Raw genomic sequence first — 24,633 nt, 5'->3', positions numbered from 1 at the left:
ACAAGTGGTGCAATCACTGAGCATACATAGACTCAGCAGCACCATTAGATTATAAACCTGTATATTAATAAAAAATAAAGCAATAATCTCTCACCATGGCTATGAACCTGCCGATGAACTTGAAGTATTTGAGATGATCGGGGTTGATGTAGGAGGCTGGGTTGATTTGCAGGCAGTAATTGTCTTTGCCAGCATATTCAAACAGGCAGTACATGGGGTTCAGCACCTCATGGGACAGCAGGAAAAACCATTCCCTGGGTAGACATGCACTTTATAGTCACTACAAACAGACACCTTCATATACAGCAACAACTATCTATTGCTAAAAACGTTTTTTTTTTTTCAAATTAAAATTATCTATTATTTTGTGTTGTGCCCACCCTATCTCAGCTTGCAGCTACGAACCCCACTACCACATAAAGGGTGAGCACGAGGAAGTGTAGGCAGACTCCTACAATGAGCTGAGATAAGATATTTCTCTTAAGACACAGTCACATGTTAAATACATGAGCCATCACTGATAGTACCGCAAGGCTGCAAATCTGCAAGACAACAAGAATGCTGACTCAAGAGAGCTGAAAGTGCCCAGACCCACTTCCCACCCTGGATCACAGCACTCAATCTGCGCTTGAGAGAGCACCTTTACTGGCTGACACACTTGGGGCTTTTAAACACCACAGGCAACAACCATTTTAATTGGCGAGTGTGGTTAAAATACACATTAAATACAGATGTTTTGCAGACCACAGCTTGATTTTGTAAACTTCCGGACTTTTTTTTCCCCCCACTTTACTTATTGAAGTCCACACTAACACTTTAACAAATATCTATTGTGGAGCTCTGAAAATACCATCTAAGATGACATATGAAAAAAATATCAAATGCTTCTCTCTGACTGTTCCTTTTTTTAAGAGTATAAACTAAGAGAATTAAATTATATGGTATTAGGTATTATGATTCAAGCAGATATTTATATAGAGATCTTGTGGAAATCATGTATAAGCAGCAGAAAAACTGAACATGTTCCAAAATGAAGCAGGAAACTTGCCTTGCGACACCTCCATAGTCCAGACCTTCTTCCTCGGGAAAAATGATCCATAATCGGCGTCTCAGATCTTGAGCATTGAAGCTCATTATCTGAAAAGATTAATTTAACAAAACAGTAATTAGCAGGCTCTCCTGTGAAAGACCACCCATTACGGAACAAGAGTAGATAATCTTATTTTATTTCACATGTGTATAATTTGGCTTATTTCTTCCAGAAAAATTAAATTCCATCTTCATTTTTAAGACTACAAGAAACTTGACAGGTGCAAGCAAGATTTAACCTCATTCATCATACTAAAGCGTGTGGAGGAGTAGGCTCTGGACCAGTAAATGGAAGGATATGGTTGTCCTCTTGATGTAGTTCACTCAAAACATTTGACAGCAAATCAACCTCATAAAACCATTGAGACAGCAACAAGTCCAGCAGAATGGCAATGAAGAAATTCATCAGTACACATAAGGTGGACTGACCAAGCTAAGTATAATTTACAGCCAGGCTTTCTCTTTAACCCACTGCCAGTAGGAATTATTTACTCACTTGCTGAAATGAATCTTCAAATAATGTTTTCCTGGATACAGTGATCTTTATGTGCTGAGGCATTGACAATTGCTGAAAAACAAAATTAAGATTTAACAAAGATAATAAAAAACATTACTTATGTGTAAAATATCAATTATATTTTATAATACAACAGATGACAGAATTATATTCAGTAAACTGGAATTTTAATACTCTCAATGTTTAAATAAATAACTGGACATTTACCTGACACCAGAATCTGAAGTATTGTACTTTGGCTTTAAAGTCTCGTACATAGGTGATCTGGGGCCCATTTTCTCTGAAGGAGAGGAAAAGAAAATCTGAATGATTTTGTAACAAAAAAAAATTTCAACAGCTTGTTTGTGCCACCAAAACCACACAGCCTGGGCAGACTCTGCAGCATTCTTCCTCAGGTGACAAAGGGAAACTGAAGAAAGTGGTGTTTTGTTAAACAGCCTGTCAGTTATTAACCAACTAGTGAAAATACAAGTCATTTTACCAGCAAATTAGTTACACAGCCTGGGAAATTCCCATTACAGAATAACTCAAGAGAAGACAACTATAAGAAACATGCAAACCACAAACCATAGTTATGATGCAAGGTTTTGTACAAGAATATATCTGTTTTTCTTCACTAAGAGATTCTTAGATCATCAAAGAAGTTTCAAAATAGACTGTGCCACAAAATACCAGGAAGCATTTTTTTTTGAAAAACATGATTGTGCAGTTCAATATTTTTTCATTCTGAAGAACTTAAATTACTAAAGATATATGCAACTCCAGCCCTGCAGGGCTGCTGTGTTTGCAGGATTCATTCCACCTCTGCTCTTAATGACGCACTTGAGCTAATCATCACCTTAACCAGACCAACATAAGATTTCGCAAAGCTGCTGACGACTTAAAGGGACTATGAAAAGCTGCTGCATTCTGCCCGTGAGGCCCGGAGTTCTGCACCTCTGTGAGCTAGACAAGACAATGCCATTTAGCTAAGGAGGACTTGAGATATAAAGGTGGCATTTGGAGAAAAAGGCTGCAGTCTGTAAACTGTGTCCCAACCACAAATCAACCTGGCTGGTAAAAACTGGGGCAATGCACTGTCACATTAACATACAAAAACTTTCCAGGTTTGTCCTCAAATATAAGGCAGGTTATTAACTAATGACATGATATACACAAATATAGTGCATTTCATTTGTATAACATTACCAATCAGGAGCAGAAGCATTAAATTTCTTTAATGACTTTAAAATAGATACAAAAGCTGTTGGTAACTGTAAAGATATGAATATGGCATTTTTCTTTCTTACTTTGAACATAAGGGCATGAAAGAATAATGATTGACTAAAGGTGCATTAGCAGATGTGAGGTGCCACATAGATATACCGTAACTTTAGATTAAAATTTTGTCAGGTGCATCTGGCTATGAAAAAACAAGAGAGCTGCAGCACTTACAAGGATGATTTTCCAGTCCGGGGGTCAATGTAGGTTGTTGTCTTTTTATTGTGATCCACAAAATATGGAATACCATCCACCGTAAATCTCATCTCCCAGCCCTCAGGCAGTGGTTTCTCATTCAGGAGTCTTAATCATACAGAAAGAATTGTGATTACCATTAAAAGCAGCATATTATTCAGCAAAAAGGCTGAGCTATTTGTAACAGTGTCAGATAAACAAATAACATGCTGAGCTGTCCTTTTTTTAAGCGTAATAAAAACTCACAATAGATCCATAAATATAATTTTTCAGAATAAACCACATGCTTTTTATATTTCATGCATCTTATCTGTTTCTGCATCCTATGACTTATTCCATAAAGTGGAAGAATAAAAAGGCAATGAAATCAAGTGCTTACCCCTGGGTTCGTGGGTCTTCCCACTGAGTCGAGCGTGTTGGGTGGTGTACAAAGTAGACTCTCCCATTGGTGTCTGTTCTTTTCTCTGCAATATAAAGCATACAAAGTAAGGTCTGCCTTAAATTATACTTAATATTGCTTAAATTCAAATTCAACCTTTAGAGCATTAAAGAAGTTGCCTTTTCCTTCTCTGATTGCACTGCATGCTGGATGATGCCCTCAGACAGGAGGAATAATTAACATGAAGTATATCTCATTTGTCTATATACAATTCAATAAAATAATTATAATCCAGAATTTTATACTCAAATAATCAAGTAACTAGATAAAATTTATTTTAAATGATGTCATTCTGACCATTACACTAACAAGCCAACTTGTATTGTTATTGCAGATGGACTTATTAGATGTTTTGCTTTTTATTGGCAATAACATGTCTATTACTTCAATTAAGAAGTCAATGGTGCCAATAAATATTTCTCCTATTTCCACTATTATACCATTTCAACATCCCCAGTAAACAAATTCTCTTATGCTTTCCATCTAGAAGGAATTCTGACCTTTTCAAAGCTGTTGTGTGGGCTGCTCTAGACAGGCAAATGACACTGCATCTGACCTGGAGTGCTGCTCAGAGGAGAGAGACACTCATCAAAACTGACCTTTACCCGTCTAAAATTTTTGAAACAAGGAGGAAGGCCCAAGAGATCCTAAAACCATTTTCTTGGAAGTTTTCACTTTGCCTTGTGACAGGAGTTCAGCTGAACACATTCCATTCAGCACTCAGGCTGCTGCTGTCATTCCTCAGTATGTTTGTCTGATTTATTTAATTGCATCCACCACAATAGCTTATCAATATTTATCCAATGAAAAATAAAACCTGAAACATTTAACACTAGAGCATGCATTCCTAGAGACCGGAGTGATTACTTCTAATATTCAAAGATAAATGGCAGCCAAAGAGCTGCTCCCAGGTGAGTTAAAAAAAAGTAGTTTTATTTGTTAGACCCCGATTGATATTCTTATCTCTATTAATATATCATGCATTCATATCATGTATTACCCCATCCATGCGGTAGAGGTCCAAGTGGATCAAATTCTTTATTCTGTGTCACTGGAATTTGATCTTGGAGCTGGAATGGTTAATAAAAGTCAACGTAAGAAAAGTATGTCAACAATGAAAACACAGAAATAAACCTGCACTTTTTGAAAAGTGGACAAGCAGAATAAAACCATTTTGGGAATTTGAGCATTATGACCGTAAATTACGCCATTGTGTGCAAAATTCAAACTCAGTCTTGACTAGTTTCCACATTGACTGGCAGTATCCTCCTGCCATTAGCATTCATGTCTCTGTAATGTTGCCAGAAGAATAAAACACTTAAAAGCCCTACTAATAAAACATCAAAACAGTGGAGATATCTGGGGTTAAAACAGGTCAATTCTACAAAGAATGAATTCTACCTTCTACCTTTTTTGTCAGCTTATTTAACATCACAGCTTTCATTAGCACAGTTTACTAATTTCTGTATTGGAAATTAAAAATAAAAGTTATTTATTCAGTCTTTAATATTACAGCAGCAATGGTGTTTTGCAGAAAAGGGGTCAGAAAGAATATGACATCAATTACTGGACAATGGAACTGGTGTCACTTACCCCATATATAAACCTCTGGTTAAACTGCTGCATGGCACCCTGCAGCTGGTTTCGCTGCAGCTGCCACTGCTCGTAGTTCCGCACAGACTCCACAGTGGGGCGCTGCCAAGTAGTTGTCCTAGTGATGTGATCAACATAGTACATACGGCCCATTGGGTCAAGGCGTCGCTCCCATCTGCGGGCAGAGGAGAAGGACAGTCTTAACTAAGCTGAACCCTGAACTGCACTGGCCATTAAGAACAGATCACTATGCATCCCTAGAGTCTTGGTATTGAATATACAGCACCTCAGTGTCTGTCAGACAAACAATACAGTGTCACAAAACAACACCTAGGAGTTTACAAAATATAAAAAGCAGTACATACTGCTCCCACCCAATAGGGTGTACGATTACACTTCTGACTTTTCAATAACTCAGATAAGCTTTAAGTAAAGAGATGAGAAAAATCTCTTTTATCAGAACAAATCAACATGGTTTGATCGTGCTTAGTTATATTGGGAAGTTGTGCTAAATTAGGAATTTTTGTCTCTACATAAGATTCAACTGTATAGCAAAATGAACTCTAACAGCTGCAAGGGATATTCAAGCAATAACCAGGAAAACAGAGCAAAATTATATTTGAAGAGCAAAACAGTCACAAATTTAAATCAGATCCACTGCATTAAACATATCGTAAGAACAGTTTAATGTATGCTGCCTATTTTCCTTATTGTAACAATAACCTTAATATCCATAAGAGCAGCTAAAACACATTAAAATAGTCAGCTAGTAAATCCATCATCCTTAAATAAATCCACACCTACAGACAGACTGCACTGCACTGCCTAGGTTCAGGATGGAGGACAGATGGCAAAAACTAAAGGGTAATGTTCTAGAAAGGCTCTAGTAAGGGTCTGCTGCTCAGACTCCCAGAGCCACGCTCTTGTGTTACCCAGGGGGAAGGGGCTCTGGTCTCTCCCAGGTTGTCCTCTTCTCAATGTGATCTACGAAGTACACACGCCCATTCTGGTCTATTCTCTGCTCCCAACTTCACATGTGCATTAAAAAAAGAATCAACAATCAACCAAATGATCAATACAATCAATATTTATTTAGATTAACAGTTAAGTTTACAAACTTTGTAGTTTCTTCAATGAATGAAATGTATGTATCTTTGCTAACCCTATAACCACACCTTCCTACATTCTAATACGTCAAAACTCCAGAGAACTACACTGGCCTTCCTGACAGGAAGGAGAAGTGCCCATCATTGGAACAACACAGTTTATTTTAGAGCCAAGACATAACAGTAATCTAGCATTCCAGGTTGTGTCATTACTGTGTGCACATGTGCTTCTAAGAAATTGCCAATGTGCCATAATGATAACAGCAACATACTACAGGTGGAGGTGTGCTCAGTTGACATGAAATGAAAGAGAGGCAAGAACTCTTGAGAGGTTTAAAAAAATAAGTCAAAATTGTGGAATTGATAACCCTTGTAATATGCTATGATATCTTTAGGCACAAAATGTGTTGTTGTGAAAAAATGTGTTCTTTTTAACAAAATTATTTTATCAGTAAAATACATAAGCAGAGATACTGTTTCTGTGATTACATTGTAGATTCGTAGCCATTTTCACGGATGACATATTGAAAGCAAAAGAAAAAAACCCCTTGCAAACAGGATTGTTTAAGTGAGCAATTTTCAAGAGGCTTGCTAGAATCATTTGCAGAACATTCAGTCTGCATAATCTATTTTGTACAAGTTATTATTTCAGTTTGTGGAGTGTGATTTTGGGAAGCTGTTCTTATTTCATGAAAACTACACTAATGTTCTGTGTGTAAAAGCAAAAAGCTTAAATGTCCAAACATGACAAAATAGGTAAGGAAGCAGAAAAAGGAGGTCATTCATCCATCTTACTAGTTTGCTAGTAAGTAATTGATCTAAAATGTTTACAAAGGATTTTTCCCCAAATAGATTTAGAAAATGAGCTGCATGAAGCAAATGTTTTAAGGTAGTAAAGTGCTTTTAAAAGCGATACTGCAGAAGTTCTAGTTCAGCTGATATGCTGAAAAACTAGGTTGTAGTTGAGGTCTGTCTAAAAATGGGAGGCACTCACCCAGGAGGCAGAGGACCCGTGCTGACCGGGTTGATTCTGGGGGCAGGTGGGTTCACACCCACACTCTGTCTCATGCCAGCTGACCCATACTCCTGGGATATAGAAGTGGGTGTGTTTAACTCGGACTCAGCTGATGCAGGTGGCCTTCCTGAGGCTTCTGAATTAGAAAAAGCACTGCCTTCACTGGACACAGACCCATTGGTAGATACTGCAAGCACAAGAGGAACAAAAATGGGTCAGATGCTTTAAACGACTGAAGCCTTTATCATTCATCTAAATTTTAGGTCATAAGGTTCTCTACAAAGGTGACATGAAACAGCAAAAATTTACTACCAGTAAATATATGCATGATTAAGGTAAAAACCTTTGTCTAACAGAAGTTTCATGTATGACTGCTTAAAACCTATGCAACAGCTCAATGATGTTGCAGGTCAAGCTATGGTGTGGTGTAGACTAGCTCTTAAGAAGCTGCCTTTTAGAAAATATTTAGTATGCGTTTGTAACAAAGAAAACTATCTGCACTAATATGTTGTGTGAGGCTTTAAATCTCACACTTAATGCAACATTTTACTAAACTTATCTGAATGTGATAAACATTTTAATCTTGGCAAAGCTAAAACAGACCATCTCCTAAGCATAGTCATTAAACTTAACAGTTTGCTTTATGCTTATGGACATTTTTATTCACTGGCTGTGAAACATGTTCCCCAGCAGCAAGACTTACAAACCATGTTTGTTCTTACTCCCAAAATGGAGAACAAAAGTAACCACACAGTGCCAGGCACAGCAAAAGTGCCATTCATCCTGTAAACACCACTACAGTAGGAAAACAAGCAGGTGAAAGACAAAGCAGAGCACAGCAGGCAGAGAAGTGGACGAGATTGTACCTGGTGACGCAGTAGGTCTACGGGGGGTGGGGGGCGGAGGTCGGGAGGGTCTCGGGGGCCGGAATGGCTTAGAACCGCCTGCAGAGAGACATGGAGAGCCTCTGCCATTCACCGCCATGCCGTTTGGAGCTGCCATGTCCTCAATACTTCCCGAGGGAGATGCTTCCCTGTTTATCCTACAACACAATAATTTGCACATCTAATTAATCTAAAATACAACCAGACAGAAGCATGCATTAATAGGCCACTGCACATGGGGCTGAAAATTTAAATGTGATTGTACATGTGACATCAAGAAATTAATTTTCTACATCTGCTCACGTCCAATCTGTCATAGTACCCTGGTGTGCAGGGTATTCTACCTGCTGAATCCTGGCAGGAAACTCCCTGAGCGGATATGATTAATGGTCAATCAGGATAGCGCCAACTTTGCTTCACTTTTGGCTCTAAACATGTTCACAAACATGAGCTAGACTTAATGACAAGTCAAGGCTCTGAAGGCATTTAAAAGATGTCAATCACAAAGTCACAAAAAAATCACAAAATCAAAATAAATGTGATTTAATTAACCTCTGGTTTCCGGCTTCTGAATAGCCCAATTCCACATGTTCTTCAATAAGAGTTACTAAGCACATTGCAGGTTCCAAATGCTTCAATGGGAGACAAACTGCTACCTAATTAAAATCATATGGCAACCTGGCCCAATATACTCTAAAGTACATTTAGAGATTCATTTTAATAGCCACTATGAGCCTGATTTATAAAGAACATCCACGTCATAACTGATATAAAACATATGGGTTTAGTTGCAAAACACTGAAAAAAAAACTTTCCATGGGGCTGCATCAGTATGAGCACTGCTACAGAATGAATAACCAAACTTGACACAAAGTACTTTAGCAATTTCTGATGGTATTTAAACAATAAACTGACTGCATCACTGTTGCAAAAAGGATAACTATTTTAGAAATTTTCATTTCTGTAATACCTTCACCTTTAAGTAAGAAAACATATTCCTACCCTCCAATGTAGTCACTGTTCTGTCGTGAATCTCCATTGGGCACCATGCCTGTGAAGTGTGAAACAGATTTTAAGTGATGCTGTAAATGTGTAAAGATTAAAAGTCAAAGGGAAAGTTGCTTCAGGGCCACATTTCTGCACAAAATACCATCTAAAGCACTACATCAGGCCTGTGACATTCACTAGCTAAAATGGTTATGATTTGATCTTGGCAGCAAACTATTCTTTATTTTCTCAACCAGCAAGAGACAGAACCACAGTAACTGCAGTCCAGGAAGTGATGGCAGATAAACAACATGTATTGTGAAAGAACAGTGCACTGTAGTGGCAAAGACATCTTAATCTAAATTATACCCAGTTTCTTTCATGTGCAAAATTAGATGTGAAGGCACTGTGGTCAGAAACTGGTGGGATTACATTCCACGATGAAATGTTATGTGTTGACAGATTAAAGCCCAATAAATTCTGATCCAGAATGTTAATTAAAGTTGATGCCTACAGATGGCAGCACATTTCTGAAGAAAAATAAGTTGTATTTTAAAAGCTTGATAAACAGCATGGAGTGACATCAATTTTGTAGTGGGTTCACAACAGAAATGCATTATGCATCACAGTTAACACAGACTTACTGACACTTTACCTCACCCTAGCAGACCAACATCAAAGCTGCACTAAAAAAACTCAATAAACCATGTTTACGACACACTGAGGCTGATCAATAACACTTACATTTCCTGTACTGATTCTCTTACTATAACCATAGAATAATAAAGGCTAAGGTCTTTCCTGAATGAATTTCATATTGGTAATGTCATAACAGTAATTTAGAGGAAAAAAGCAAGCTGTTGGTGTCTTTGTGATGGATTGTGGTCTAAGATAAAACATACTGATTCCCAAATTACAGGACATTTAATAAACCACAACAAAGCCTTTTTTACTCTCCTACTGCACTAGAATAGCTTCTTAAAATTAAAATCTAGAAGAGTTAAAAATAACTTATTTATTGGTATAATAAGAAAACATGTTCTAATGCAAAAAAGTTATGTTTCTAGAATTAAAATAAACTGCAGTTATGTTTTCTACACATTGGATTTTCCAGTTTAAAGGTAAAGCCTAGACTGTTTACACCTGAGTTAAAATTAAAATGTATTCATTAATTTTTATGCCAGTTGAAACACAGATTCAGCCATAAAAGCACAAGAGACTTAGGTTGACTCACTCAGGCTGTTCGTGTCTACAGATGCAAACGTTTCTGGATCAACCTGCATTCCATCCAGACACACTGACAGGTCTCCCACCACATCTGTCTGCTCCCTGTCACTGGAGAGGTGCAATGTCTGCACAACCTCTGAAACTGAAATGAAAGTGAAAGGCCTGCAAATCAGAGCTCTGTACAACATTTCCCTTTTCACAGCTTTAAAGTTAATTAAGGAACTGGAGCATGTAACACTGGCCAAACTAAAATAAAATTAGAGGCCTGCAAAAACAAATGTTTCAAGAAACCAATCATAATATTTTATCATGATTGACCCTTTTATGAGTGAATAATGTGGCGCACTCTTAATCATACACCCTTATAAGTACATCCACTTCTTGCACAGTAAAGAAACAATTTCCAATCAAACTACATTTGAAAAATGTAAAATCATCATACAACAATGTTGGTTAGCATGTTACTGATGACTCAACGGCACCACAAGAAAGGAATTTCAGAAAGCAGGAAGTATTATCTAGAAATATGAAACAAGCACTAATAGCCTTTAAAAAATAAAACAATACTACAGTTTAGAAATTCACTCTTTACTAAACAGAATATAAAAATCGAATGCATTTATTTTCATGTTCTAATTTTATGCCTATGGATGTAAAGGTAAGGCAATACAACACATAACAGTTGTACAGTAGGTAACTTCTACAGCTCACTTAACCAAAGAAGCTTTACACAAAACTAATTTTGCCCGTGAAGATTTATATAGTGTACTTACTTTTCATATTATTGGACTTCAGAGTTTCAGTGACATCCAGTGTGGCTATTCCTAACATAACATCTGCCTTTAAGGTTTGATGACTCCAAACCCGGAAAATTAACTTACTGAAAGGGGTAACAATCCTATGGGAGGGAAAAAATCAATTCAAATCAGACAAATACGGATTTCAGTCTATGTGTATATGAAGAAGAGATTTTTAACTCAAGTATAGCTGGTAGGAAAAAGATCAGATCATAAAAACTGAAAAAATATAATATGGAAAGAAAACATTTTTAAAGCTCATTTGGCAAGATCGCATTTGAAAACAATCAAGGTAATTTCTCAAATTACATTTCTCATATGTCTACTAAATATGAGAAATTGGGGCAGAGCAGGGGCTCTGTGACTAAGGATCTGTGCCTGTGACTGGAAGGTTGCCAGTTCAAATCCCGCAGCCAACAGAGGAATCCTACTCCGTTGGGCTCCTGAGTAAGACCCTTAACCCCAGCTGCTCCATGGGCGCTGTACAATGGCTGACCCTGCGCTCTGACCCCAAGCTTCTCTCCCTATCTGTGTGTCTCATGGAGAGCAAGCTGGAGTATGCCAAAAGACGAATTTCTAACGCATGAAACTGTATATGGCTAATAAAGTGATCTTATCTTATCTCTTATGTTCTAGAGTTTGCAACTCTATATACTGTGCTGTTTTGTGCATACATGAGTTTTATTTATTTGACTGCTGTGGAACACATGGGATTTTTCTGTATGCCTTCCATGGTATACAAACTGGAAGGAATATATTAAATAGCACTTATGTTTAGTAAGTATGGTTTGTGTGTTTTGAAAATCAGATACTGCCACAGTGCTTTTTGCTGAACTGTAGGAAAGATGTAGTGGTGCTGACATTTGGAACTGAAACCCTCTTAGACAAGGGTCTAAATAAAGATGGTGCTGCAAGATGGGGGCTTTATGTAAGAAAGGATAGAATGTAACATCAGCAGGCAAGAGCCTGTAGTCAGGGTTCTCTCACACAAGGACACACTGCACTTACACCGTGAGAGGCTGATTCCACTTGGGGCTGTGAGTATTGTTGCATTTTTCCGTTTTTTTGGACTGTCCGTCCACTGCAACTTCCACATAAGGACTGGGCCCAAACCAGTTTTTTTTGTTTTCTTTCAACTTGGCTGATAGCACTGGAAGGAAAAGAAAAATTCTAGGAGTCATATTTCAAAATTAAGTACTAATCCCTTGATGTTATACACTATCTTAAAAAAAACTATATTCTAAATATTCACAGAATGTATTTATATGTTAGATCTAAACCCGGTTCTACAAATCACTGATCACATGCAATACTTCAAAAAGTCAGTGTCATCAATCCAGCAGTGTGAAGACTCAAAGCTCAAGGCACGAATATTTTAAACTTTAAAAATGATCTAAGATTAACCAAGACTCCAATCAAGCTAAAAAAATCTTGTTTAATTCACAGAAGATGAAATTCAAACTAATGAACATCAATGTCCAGCAGCACATCAGGAGAATCTTCTAAGAGAATGTGGCCAAGATTCTTTTATTGTAGGTAAAGTGCTTACAATCCAGGCCAAATCTTTTTGAGCATAAATGTAATTTCACACTAGTGGAATCAAATATACTTTGGGAAAGTCTTAGATGTACACTGAAGAGAGCACTATCACATGAGAAACAGAATGCAATGGAACACGCTCTGCAGGAAGAATTAATGAGCAATCTGATCTTCCTAACTTTGTATATATGAAAGGATTACAATTTGAATAATTAATTTTGATGATGATCATGATAAAATAATTCCTTGCATTTTTATAGTATTTTTCATTGCAAAGATTCCAAAACATTATTTACAGGAGAGAACCCACTTCATTCACCACTGAAGTGTTACCACACTTGGGTGACACACTGCAGCTATTCTGTGACAGCAGCCTCACTGTATAGCAGATCAGAAACTGCTGAGAAACTGCTTTACTTCAAATAAAATTAAGGGGGAACTTTATGACAGCACCCGATTACATACGCCCAGAGTTAAATTAAGTTAGAACACCTGGTTAACATTCCTACTCTTAAGAACTATGAAATATTTAATAATCAAATAGTCAGGATTCTTGGTTTTACAGAAAATGTGAAGGCGGCACCATAAACTGGCTTCATTACTCTCTGCTCTCCTCCCCACTAATAGCTGATGTGTGGTGAGCGTTCTGGCGCACTATGGCTGCCGTCGCATCATCCAGGTGGATGCTGCACATTGGTGGTGGTGGAGGGGAGACCCCATTACCTGTAAAGCGCTTTGAGTGGAGTGTCCAGAAAAGCGCTATATAAGTGTAAGCAATTATTATTATTAATTATTATTATTATTATAAACAATATACTGTCTTTGGTCACCATAACAGGGCATTGGATTATAAGTTCTGGTCCAGAGCCACCTGCTGGTCCATCAACACCACTTTTAGCATTATCAAACATGACATTTTCATACTGCAGAAGTGAAGGGAACTGATGTATTAAAGATCAGCTGGTCTGTAAAACTCACCTGTAATCTGAAGCTGTGCTTTCATGGTGAGGCCATTAACAGAGCTTGGTCGGGCAGTGCTGCAGGCCATGGCATAGGGCTGGGAGATCCACCTGCAGCACAGAGAGAGAAGACATTTACATCTGTATTTCAAAACCTTGACAGTACAAATCTGATATGTGCAGTAGCTGAAAGGTGCATTTATGGGCAGTGGCACATCCACTGGGAGAAGAACCTGAGCACAAAGATGTGCAGCCGCTGTGGTGCACGACAGCATTATCGGTTTAATAAGCATCACCATCACCACAAATTGGCTTAACAACAAAGAAAGCTGCTATAAAAAATAAAAGCTAAATTTAATTTACCACTATGCTATGACAAAGTTGAAACTGATTTCTTATTTGTACTCCCCTCCTTGACTTCAAGTGCCAGAATAAATTTTACTCTTAATATCAGAGAACAGCAATGTCACATTGCTTGTTAGTGTGCACACTGTAAGGCCCTCTGGGAATTTTCCTCACTTTTTTCTGTCTTTACAGTAGCTAATAATCTGCCTGTATTCATTCTCATCTTTTCAGAGAATAAGAGGATGCATGCCAGACTGCAGTCAGCAGTGCGTATACGACAATAAGAATACCAGAATATGTCCTCTTCTTTGTTTCAGAATATGTGTAATTAAGTCAGCACATGGCTCTACTTTCAGTTCTGTAATTAAATACATATTTAAGTTCATTTTATCACAGTGAGAAATTTCACATGTTCACGTAAGACTTTTCATGTTTCAGAAATACACTTCTTCTTACAATACCCTTAGAACATAGGCAGACATTAAGTTTTAGATAGAGAAAGGTCTTTTGTACAGATCGTGTACAGATGCAATCCTGGCAAACGTAAGCTTGATTGCTGAGAATACCATCATTCTTCTTAAAACAGCAGGCCACACTGTAGACCGTTATTATGGTAGCAATGACCTATGTTCTGCACAGACACTTGTTGCCAGTTTCTCGGTCTTACTTGAGAAAGCTTGAGAAGCTTGCTTCATAATCAATCAGAGAAAAAATGTTTTGCATCGCCAAAAATAACTTTAGTATAAACTAGAATTTTAAACACAAAATGTGCAACTGTTTATTTATCCCCAAAGGGTAGGGGGTCAGAAACAGTCATACTACTTTTAAAGGTCAAACAGCAAAAATGAAGTCTTTACACAAGCTTTGAAGTTACATTTTCCAAAATGTATTTTAAAACAAAGCATCATCTTTCTCCAGTATGAGATCTATTTGATTTCTCCAAATGAATTCTAGTTTGTAGGTAGATCAGTATCTACAACACGTCAGCAACTACTGGTCTTCTCTTATCTAATGAGATATCAGCAGACAGCATTAGTGTTGTTCACTAAAAACACAGACACCATTTTATTGCCTGTAACTACAGTAACTGCTGCAAAATGATGGTATTATTATTCTTTAGAATAAATACACAATATAAAACAAAGCCCACTACACAGAAGAACTGTAAGACGTTGGAGGTTTGTTCTTGTCTGCAAAGGCAGCAGAACACCAGGACTAAATCCTTGAGCTGGATGGATCAGTGCCATTGATAAAACACAGGAAAATGAATCTGAAAGCTATTTTTAATCCAGGAACCACAATGAAATAGGATTTCAAATCTATTTGCTGCACGAAGGATGTTTACTTAAAATTCAAGGACTGGAACAGAATTTGAATGCTCACATATAATTACTGTAGAAAGCACAATGTTGACATATTTTACAAGAGAAGAAAGAAAACACTACGTTTTGGCTGTGGAGCCTTCTTCGGGTGTAAGCACCCTTCTTCGGGTGTAATCCCTTCTAGACATTAGAGGAAAAAAAAACATTCTAAAATAAGAGTATAGAATGGGTTATCTTACTCAATAAGGGTAATCTTACCATAACAGAGACTGAGGTTCTACATAGGTTAAGACTGCTTTAAATTAATAAAATCACCAAAGCCTAATGGTATTTTCTCAGCTGTACTATAGGGATTGGAGGATGTTATTCACAGACCTATAGGAACAATATTTAAACTCACTAAGGAACTGTATTCACATATTGGAGAACTGCAAAGGTAAAATTACAAATGTCAATAATAAAAAGTGAGGCAAAACTGAACTACAGACCAATTAGCCTTATTTCCGTTACTGGTAAAGGTATGAAAATGATGGAGCTAAAAAAACAATCACATTTTAAAAGAGCTAACACAGAAAGGAAAGGTCACATACTTATACATAAATTTATACATACAATTATATAACAATGAACAAAGACAGCAGATAACACAAAAAATACAATATATTTACATTTCCAGAAAGCTATTGATAAGGTCCTTCAGCAAAAGTAGACTGTCAAATTAAAAGCCAAAGTAATCTAAGGAAATGTTTGTAAATGAGTCAAAAACTGGCTAACAAACACCAAACAACATATCTTAAGGTGCATAACCCCTGACTGGGTAGACTTAGTAGTGGTGTACAAAACTGGACCAAGACTCAGCCCTCTTCCTGACCTACATCAACAATTTAGATTTTGTAATAGTAAGCAAACTAGCAAATTTAGCTAAAAAAAGTAATGGAGATTGCACACATTTGGCAAACAAAATTTAACATTCATGAATCCAAAGTGATTTGCACAGGTAGTAGGAACACACACAATACACGTTTGTATGGGCGATTCAGCCTGCAGAAAGATAAACATAAATAAGATTTAGATGGTTATGCACAATCTTCTATGTCCTTATCAAGACAATGCAATAATCCAAACAGAATACCTGCACATATAAGGGAACCAGGAAAGGTTTATTCCAAGGTGAAAAGAGAAGAAAAGAAACATAACACTTCGGCTATGAAGCCTTCTTCAGATGTCACACACCCGAAGAAGGCTTCACAGCCGAAATGTTGTATTTCAAAGCATAAAAACACAAATTAGCCCTATAGTGCACTATATATTTTTTTCATTCCAAAATATTGTTCCTATAGTCCAGTACCCCAAATAAATGAGAGGATCCTTGCAGGTGTGCTGATGAGCTCAAATGCCATGTGTTTCCCCAAACTGTCATTGAAAAACCCTGTGGGTAAAGTGGATGAGCAGTTGATGAGGTCATGAGCCAAGTATGAAATGGCAGATCCTGTTTGATTTTAGTCAAAACAAGTTAAAAAATCATTTCAAAGCTGGACAACATAGGATTTATTGAAGTGTATTAAGTTCAAAGGATTGGTAGATAGAGCACTATGACCTCAGAAGTCCTTCATACAATGACATCACATAAATGATAAGGCTTGGAATGCCATTTCACCAGATATCAGTGCCCAGTGTGAGCAAAAAAATATATATAATTACATTAATTAAGAGATTTCGCCTGTTGCATAGTTATTGAATACGTTGTTTGGTTATACAGTTTTCTTGGTATTTCTGCTATAGTGTTTAACAACAAATAAAGAAGTATTGAAGAAGTTGAGGACCTTGTGTTATTGTGCAAAAGGCTGCAGAACAGGTTATGCTTCAGATCACCAGCTGTGTAAAAAACGCTACATGAGCATAATGCACATCGGCAGGAGCGTAGATCCGTCTCTAGCTGCAGAATAATCCCATATCATGCCATATATGGACTAAATCTTACAACACTAAATCTTTTCAGTTGAGAAGAAAGCAGATTGAGAGTCAATTTGATCCATTAATATAAGTGGGGGACTATTTCACAATTTGTGGTCAAAGACGTGGCATCACAATAGTATACCAAAAAGGAATAATTTGTGACAGCAAATAAGACACTTTTTTTACACTAAGACGTGCACCAAGCTATCTGGAACACACTGCACAGGGGGAACAAGGCGGCTGGACAAAATTTGAGACTCTCTTAACTGCTGTAACAAGCTGGGTTGAACTGCCTCATACCAATTGTGGCTTCAGCAAAAGAAAACTTTTGAGTATCCTTTGATGGTCGGGAGGTTCAAAGAAGCTCCCAGTATTTACAAAAGCTCCTTTTCTTCTGTCCATAATGACATGCCTCACACACTTCTCACCCTGAGTGGCTGGAATTCACTTGATTTAAACAGACAGGGCTCAATCAGTGCATTTTGACTACATATTTTCAACCACAACAACACTCCCACTTGTTAAAATGAATGGCATTTCTTAATTCTACTGCAACAAGATTTTCTTAAAGAGAAATGCAGAATGCCTGTTGCATTGTCTGCTTATTAAGAGGCTGAAAATTGGAAATACAATCACACTTTACAGCAGGATGAGAGACAGAGTGTTTTTGCACAGGGCTTGTTTTTCAGCAAAACTCCTACTTGAAAACTTACAAAACACTACTGAATGTAGCAGAAGGGTTCAGAGGCTTATATTCAGAAGCCTGGGGGGGGGGGCATCAAGAGCTTCTACAGTATATGTAATGTTCCCAGCCATCAAAACCTGAAGCATTTTCATAGCACTTGCCAAAAACTACTGGCAGATGAGATAAATGTACACCCTCTTTGCAGACAAGTTTCAGTTTTGGGGAGGTTTCTGTGAGCAAGGCTTACCAGAATACTGCTCTGACAGGTTTCCATTTAAGACATGCAGAGTGAGGTAACTGGATTAGAATGTGGCTTGGCCCCAGGCTTTAAGCATTGTCAGACTACCTACTGCCTCATATATATACGACTGGAACTCAAAAAGACACTGGCATGCTGCAAGACACAAGCGTCTTCACCAGAATATTTCATGAAAATGCAGGAAGTGAAAGTATGAGATATCATGCTTCTCTTCACTACAGAACATTTATGTTACTCTCCCAAAAGTGCAAGGACAGCACATAAGGTTGTTCGTATGCAAGTGGCACTTGTGGAAAGAAACAAGAACCTAGTACTGTAAATCAACTTCAACATACAGAAATGGGGTTAAGGTTATACAAAAATCACAGAAAAGGGGCATATGCTTGCTGTGGCATATGAGAGATACAACACCACTGACTCCTGAAAACTCTCTGTAATACTTGAGGCAAACAGAATTCTGCATACTGTCTGTTATAGCTCCATCGACCTGAAACTGCTATAATGCAAAACGTTTTCCTGGAAAATCAGGTCAGCAACAAATTTGTTGCTATGAAACTGCAGGCTGAAACAAAACTGCCCTGCTTTTGGATGTTGGATATGCCATCACAGTCGACCTCAAGCGACCACCTCATTAAACCCAATATAATGCAATTAGCTAGGAAGCAACACATTTTAAAACCACAGTACTATTTTCCTAACCTGAACTTTTTAGGCATTCGCTTGTAAAACCATTTAACACTTCCTACTGAATTGGGACAGAATGCCAAGACCTTTTGATTTTGTACAGCTGAGATCTTTTAGGAATTCCAAGATTTTTATGCATATTAGAGAACTGCAGGGTTGTAACATTTTATCCAGACAGCATTATAACCAACCATCTTCTTTAGCAATGGACTACACATTAAGGTTCTTTGGTATGGCCTTCTAAATCCATTGTTTTCATTAAAACAAACTGACACTGATGCTTCTAGACTTCTTGAAGTCCTTCCAGGAACACTGTCGACTCAAGACTACTGAAAAAGATTCTGCTGTGCAAAGTCACTGACATTTGGTTCCATGTTTCTCTATTTTTATGCAGAAACAATTCTATGTAGATAATTTACTGAATTTGTAGTCATTTTGAGATAACAGCTAACCCTGACATCTGTATTTTGTAGGATAAAAAGTAGCCAAATAGCTTTATGAATGTGTACAGAGGAACACCTGACAATCAATTAGATTTGATGACTGATTAGCTACCAGAATATTTCATATTAGCTGCGCAAATACAGTTTATCTCAACCTATTGTGAATCAAGCATTGATCTTTCTTTTAAATTGTAGATTGCTGAATGAAAAGATGGTTTCTAATAAACCAAACTAAGCTGTATCAATTGCAGGTTTATTTTTGTTTTGCTTAAACTGTTGAATAGTCTTAACATTTATTGTAAATTCTGATTATACTGAAGATATTTACAACTTACACAACAATGTATGATTAATAATACAAAACTGAACTAAGGGAATTATTACATAAGTACTTGAGATCCCTTATGAGGATGCTTGGAGCCCATCAACAGGTTTTCAAAAGACAGGCTTCCCTACAGAGCAGAACAGCAATCTCTCTGCGAGTCTCATTAAGCCTGACAAGGTTGGAGCAGGGTGAAATCCAAAGCACATTCCATTCCACAGCCATTCCAAATCTCTCCTACAGTGGCACATTATTATTCAAGCCACCCTACCATAAACAAGCACTCCAATATTTGTTTACAAATATCACTTTCTGTAAAAAAACAAAACAAATATGTTTATTTTATCCTGAAGTAGGTTTGTCATTGTCACAAGGTTTCACACTGTGAGAGGTTTTTCCATTAGAAGTTAAATTTCTTTTTCTAATTTTAATGTTTAGTAACTCAATGTGTAGAATTAGTCTTCATTTGCTTTAAGCAGCTATACATAATTTATTATTTCCCTTCCTGCCCAAATGTGACTGCTGTATAAACTTTCACTTAGATTATCTCAACAGTTAATAATTTATAGCTTGTCTTTACCTGCCATGAGGCTTCCTAGATACTGCTGGTTGGAAACAAACAGCCTGGTAAATGACTCCTTAGAGTACAGCTTATCAGCAGAGAGCAGAACGACTTCACACTGAAACCAAGGATAACTAGATTGCAGGGAGAGACAAAACATTCTTCAGAAAAAAAAAGATTTTAAACCAAAATGAATTGGGCTGATAACTGATAAGTGACTAGTCACCTTCTTTTGATGCCATGGTATATCTTCTACTTGTATATAAAATCTCACTGGGACTAAGGAACAATATTTGAATTACTGCACAAGTAGACACAAAAATGTTTTAAATGCCTGTCTTCATTATGGGCAGTACCTTTTGTGCTTATTAGCCATGTTCCTATACATACTATATCATGGACAACAATTATAATGGAATTGTTAGTAATTGTGGCAGACAAATACCTAAGATACTAGATGACTTGTATCGCTTCTATCACATACACTTAGCATTTGTAACAGACTTCCATAATTAAGTTCTTTTAAGTAATAAAGTACTAACATGAGCCTAAATGTGAAACTAATAAACCTGCCTATTTCCAATAGTGTTGGTTTAAAGACTAAGAAATGAACAGCACTCTCATTCTAGTTACATGAAAAATGGCATTTTAACACTTTTGTGCAGAGAATGCATTTCATATTCTCCTATCACCAAGCGTGCTTTCAGATGTCCATGCAATATAAAATGTAAAATGGTCAGTACCTTTTTATATGTTACTATCACAGACAATTTCTGATCAAGTGTAAAACTTTAATAACTATGAGCAGAAGAGCTTAGTGCAGTAGTACAGTGATAGCTTGGCAACGCCTGAATACCCAGCTTTTAATTCTCAGGATTCATATGGGGTTAACAGCTTTACTGAGACAAGCCTCAGTCCATTTCAGATCCCTACAGCTCCTTGTTTTACATTTTATTCTGATATTTCAGAATTATTTTCATTGCTCTGCAAAAATGGTCAATTTTCAACTTTCATTGACCTCAGCTTTTAAACTGACTCCTAAAACAGTTTTGCTCCACCGGTACAAATAAAACTGAATTGAACTGAATTTAATTGGTCCCACCGGTCAGTGTGCAAACAGAGCAACAGGCTGCAAGCTCTCTTTCCTACCTGAATTTAAAGAAACAAGGCCTCTTGGAGATGTAAAGAGTCACAGAATAGAGAACGAACCAGCATTTCAGTTACAGTTCATAATCGACACTATGAAGAATAAAAGGTATTTGTTTACATTCAAGTTCACAGAGCTGAATCCCCATTTTCCAACTAAAGGGCCGTGAAAGAAATTAATGACACCTCTGTGGGTTTCCTGCGTCATACCTTGAACACAGCACTGTGGTACTGCGGCAGTCAAAGAAACAATGGACAGCTGCTATTAGACAACAAGGACAGCTCCAATATAAAGTTTCAAGAACTAAAAAAAAGGTTTAAAAACATTTTAAAAAGTGTCCAATAAAGAGAACTTAGTGGGATCCATGGCTTAATATCTTCCACAACCATATAATCACCTAATAGGAGAGTCTTTGTTGACATACAGTACAAACTGACTTTCAGAACCAATTGAAGACGGCAGGGCACAGAGAAGTTAGGTCTCGAGACTTCAGATCATAATCTGAAAATGCCTCTGTTTTGTTTTAAATGGGTATAATCCAGGCAGCCATTGTAAAAAGAGGGCTCACTCTTATTAAATACAGTTTTTTTAAAACATTGTGAGGTATATTCATTCCATTAGTACTCACAGACCACATGCTGGGTTACTTGCTGAGCCATACTCCTTTGGAAGTAAAAGGACAGTGGAACTAGTCGACCATATGGATGAGAACAGGAAATTTTCCCAGTTCTAATAGAGGTATCTCTTCCAAGTAGTACCAATTAACACAGTACTACAGCATATTTTAAAGTTTTAAATGTAAAACAAAAATTAAAGTGACTGGTACCAAATTTGAGTTACATGAGCTTTTTCACTCCATGTATCATACAGAAGATGTCCATTTGCTCCCGACACCAAAGGCTCTTAAAGAAAGTAGGTTTGTTTTTATAGGGGTCTGTCATATTAAAATATAAGTTGGGCAGACTTCAGTTTCCATACCATTGTGTGCAGGTCTGTGACTTTTGACATGTATATTGATTTTAACCGATAGTGGAGAAGAATGGATTTAAGAACCTAAATGACGTTATGACATTATAGTACCTACTGTATAAAAGAAATGTATAGATTTATATTTATAAGTTATTAAAGCTAGCTTGCTTCTTGATTGCCAGAGCCTGATAATCTTCACCATTTCTGATTTCCACTGGGTGGTTAAAATACAAATGCAACATCATATTTGAAGGTGTTTCTGACATGTATTCTATATATTCTGTAAACCACACGTCCATTATCTATGACATCTCTATGTCTTTATGTAGTGTCACAATGATGACTTCACCCTCTTATTTGGGGAGAAAAGCACCAGTTCTCCTTCAAAAATGTTTAACTAGATTGCAAGTCTATCGTTATCAATAAATATCAAATAATTTAAAAATACCCACAACAGTGATATTTTGCAGTATCAAGAAATCACATCACAAGTGGATAGTGAAAGTATGGTCTTGACATTTACATTAGGGTGAATGAGTATTATATCTGTGCCTCTTATAGTGACATTTTCCAATGTACATAATACAACGATTTTGGTATTAAAACAAATCTTTTTAAATAGCTAATTTTATAAGAGCTTTAATTTATAATTGTCTAACCATGTGGCCATTCAGCAATGCATGTTCAGAGACAAAGTAATTTAAATTAGCTCAATAAATGTTGGCCTTTAACAAGGACATTTTTAATAAAAAACAGACAATGACGCATCAGCTTCCAATAGGTTTTCACACTTTGAAGCATTAAAGGCAAACAAATTAGGAATGTCCATAGTATAAGTTGCACGTTTTTGTATTTTACAAGTTAAGAACAATTTATTTCCTCTTCTACCAACAAAACAACAGAGCACTTTACAGAAGTATTATTTGATAATGCTTTATTAATAAACAAGAAAATCATTTTCTCTTGTTCTTTTAAACGCAAAAAAATTAGCAGAACGTCACACACATCACTGATAGCCTAACATGAGACAGTGCACTGAGTAGATATCACATCTGACAAGAGCACAAAAAGGACTACAGAAAACAAGAGGGTACCATTCAGGTCAACAAGTTTTTTTCACCATTTCTCAATATCTAGAAACAAAAACCTCCTTACACTTTTCTCCCCCCAAAAATGAGACATTATTGGATGAAGAAAAAGATCAGCAGGCTTCAGAACAGATTCTGTTTATCTACTTTGGTCGTGCATCTTTCTTAATTACACAGCAACGGGCAAGCTTGCTATCCTCATTGAGTGGAGGCTGCAATTTCACTGTCAAAGACAGCCTCCAAAACAACAGACATCTATCTATTCAGTGGCTCTGTCAAGAATACAGAATATTTTTATATTTAGGATCGTGATCCCACATCAGCAAGAAGCAGTGGACTCCAAGTCGTCCTTACCTTGCTTATTCCCTCTGCCAATGAATGGAAGATGATACTGACCTGTTTGTTTTCCAACATCTCAATTTTTAAAAGATGCAGCAATTGTTCAAAAATGCAAGAGTCTAACAGTTCCCAATGTGGCTGACTCAAATTGTACAAACTTAACACAAAACACTATGGGAGACACTGAGACATGTCACTAAATTCTGAATAACTACTTCAATTCCTTTACTAAAACTATGTGATTATGCGGATTTGTCAATGTCCTCTTTTACATAATGTATAGATTATAAAATGGAATAAAAAGTCAACTAGATGTAAATGTATATAAGTCCATACCAAGTACCTATACTTATACAGTAACAATATTATAGAGACTTTTGGTTGTAATACAACTGCTCATTCCCTGGTTGGGACATCAGTCCATCACAGGGCCAAAGTGAATAAAAAAGCCTATCCAACTTCCAACCATTTATCTAATTCAGAGTCATGGGGGAGCTAGAGCTTATTCCAGTAAGCAACAGACACAAGACAGGATACCCCCTGAAAGAACATCAGTCCATCACAGGGCAGACACAGACACACACTTACACTAGTGTCAATTTTCCTAGAAACCAATTAATTTACCAGTATGTCTTTGGATGTGCTAGGAAACCAGAGCACCCAGTGAAATCCCATACAAACACAGAGAGAACATACAGATTTCAGGCAGGTAGCACCCCAGGTCTGGTATTAAATCCAGCTCTCTAGTGCTATGATGCAACAGTGGCCACCCCCCATGTGTCACCCCTTATAGCCGATGAAGTGGGGTTAAAATATCTTTGGGAAGTATATAAAAGAACTTAGTGGAAGGTACATAAGAGAACTCAGTGACAACCCAAATTAAAATATAGATTGACATCTTATAT

The 24,633-nt window shown here is 37.0% G+C and overlaps 1 protein-coding gene across 1 annotated transcript in view; it reads right to left on the bottom strand.

Moving 5' to 3' along the window:
- Positions 1-24,633, bottom strand: part of LOC148648003 (E3 ubiquitin-protein ligase Itchy-like) — a 36,441-nt gene that overhangs the window by 8,869 nt on the left and 2,939 nt on the right. Inside the window, exons 2-17 of the mRNA XM_088607465.1 lie at positions 13,627-13,718; positions 12,118-12,259; positions 11,086-11,210; positions 10,320-10,454; positions 9,101-9,149; positions 8,081-8,256; positions 7,194-7,401; positions 6,026-6,121; positions 5,094-5,268; positions 4,501-4,570; positions 3,441-3,525; positions 3,041-3,169; positions 1,814-1,886; positions 1,586-1,657; positions 1,049-1,137; positions 95-254 (exon numbers count right to left, since the gene is read on the bottom strand). Coding sequence (XP_088463591.1) covers positions 95-254; positions 1,049-1,137; positions 1,586-1,657; positions 1,814-1,886; positions 3,041-3,169; positions 3,441-3,525; positions 4,501-4,570; positions 5,094-5,268; positions 6,026-6,121; positions 7,194-7,401; positions 8,081-8,256; positions 9,101-9,149; positions 10,320-10,454; positions 11,086-11,210; positions 12,118-12,259; positions 13,627-13,696 — 1,854 coding nt within the window. The 5' untranslated portion in view covers positions 13,697-13,718. The remainder of the gene's footprint in view (positions 1-94; positions 255-1,048; positions 1,138-1,585; positions 1,658-1,813; positions 1,887-3,040; positions 3,170-3,440; positions 3,526-4,500; positions 4,571-5,093; positions 5,269-6,025; positions 6,122-7,193; positions 7,402-8,080; positions 8,257-9,100; positions 9,150-10,319; positions 10,455-11,085; positions 11,211-12,117; positions 12,260-13,626; positions 13,719-24,633) is intronic.

This window comes from Lepisosteus platostomus, chromosome 15, assembly GCF_059453375.1.
Source record: "Lepisosteus platostomus isolate fLepPlt1 chromosome 15, fLepPlt1.hap1, whole genome shotgun sequence".
Taxonomy (NCBI): Eukaryota; Metazoa; Chordata; class Actinopteri; order Semionotiformes; family Lepisosteidae; genus Lepisosteus; species Lepisosteus platostomus.
This window is presented reverse-complemented; position numbering and strand designations above follow the sequence as displayed.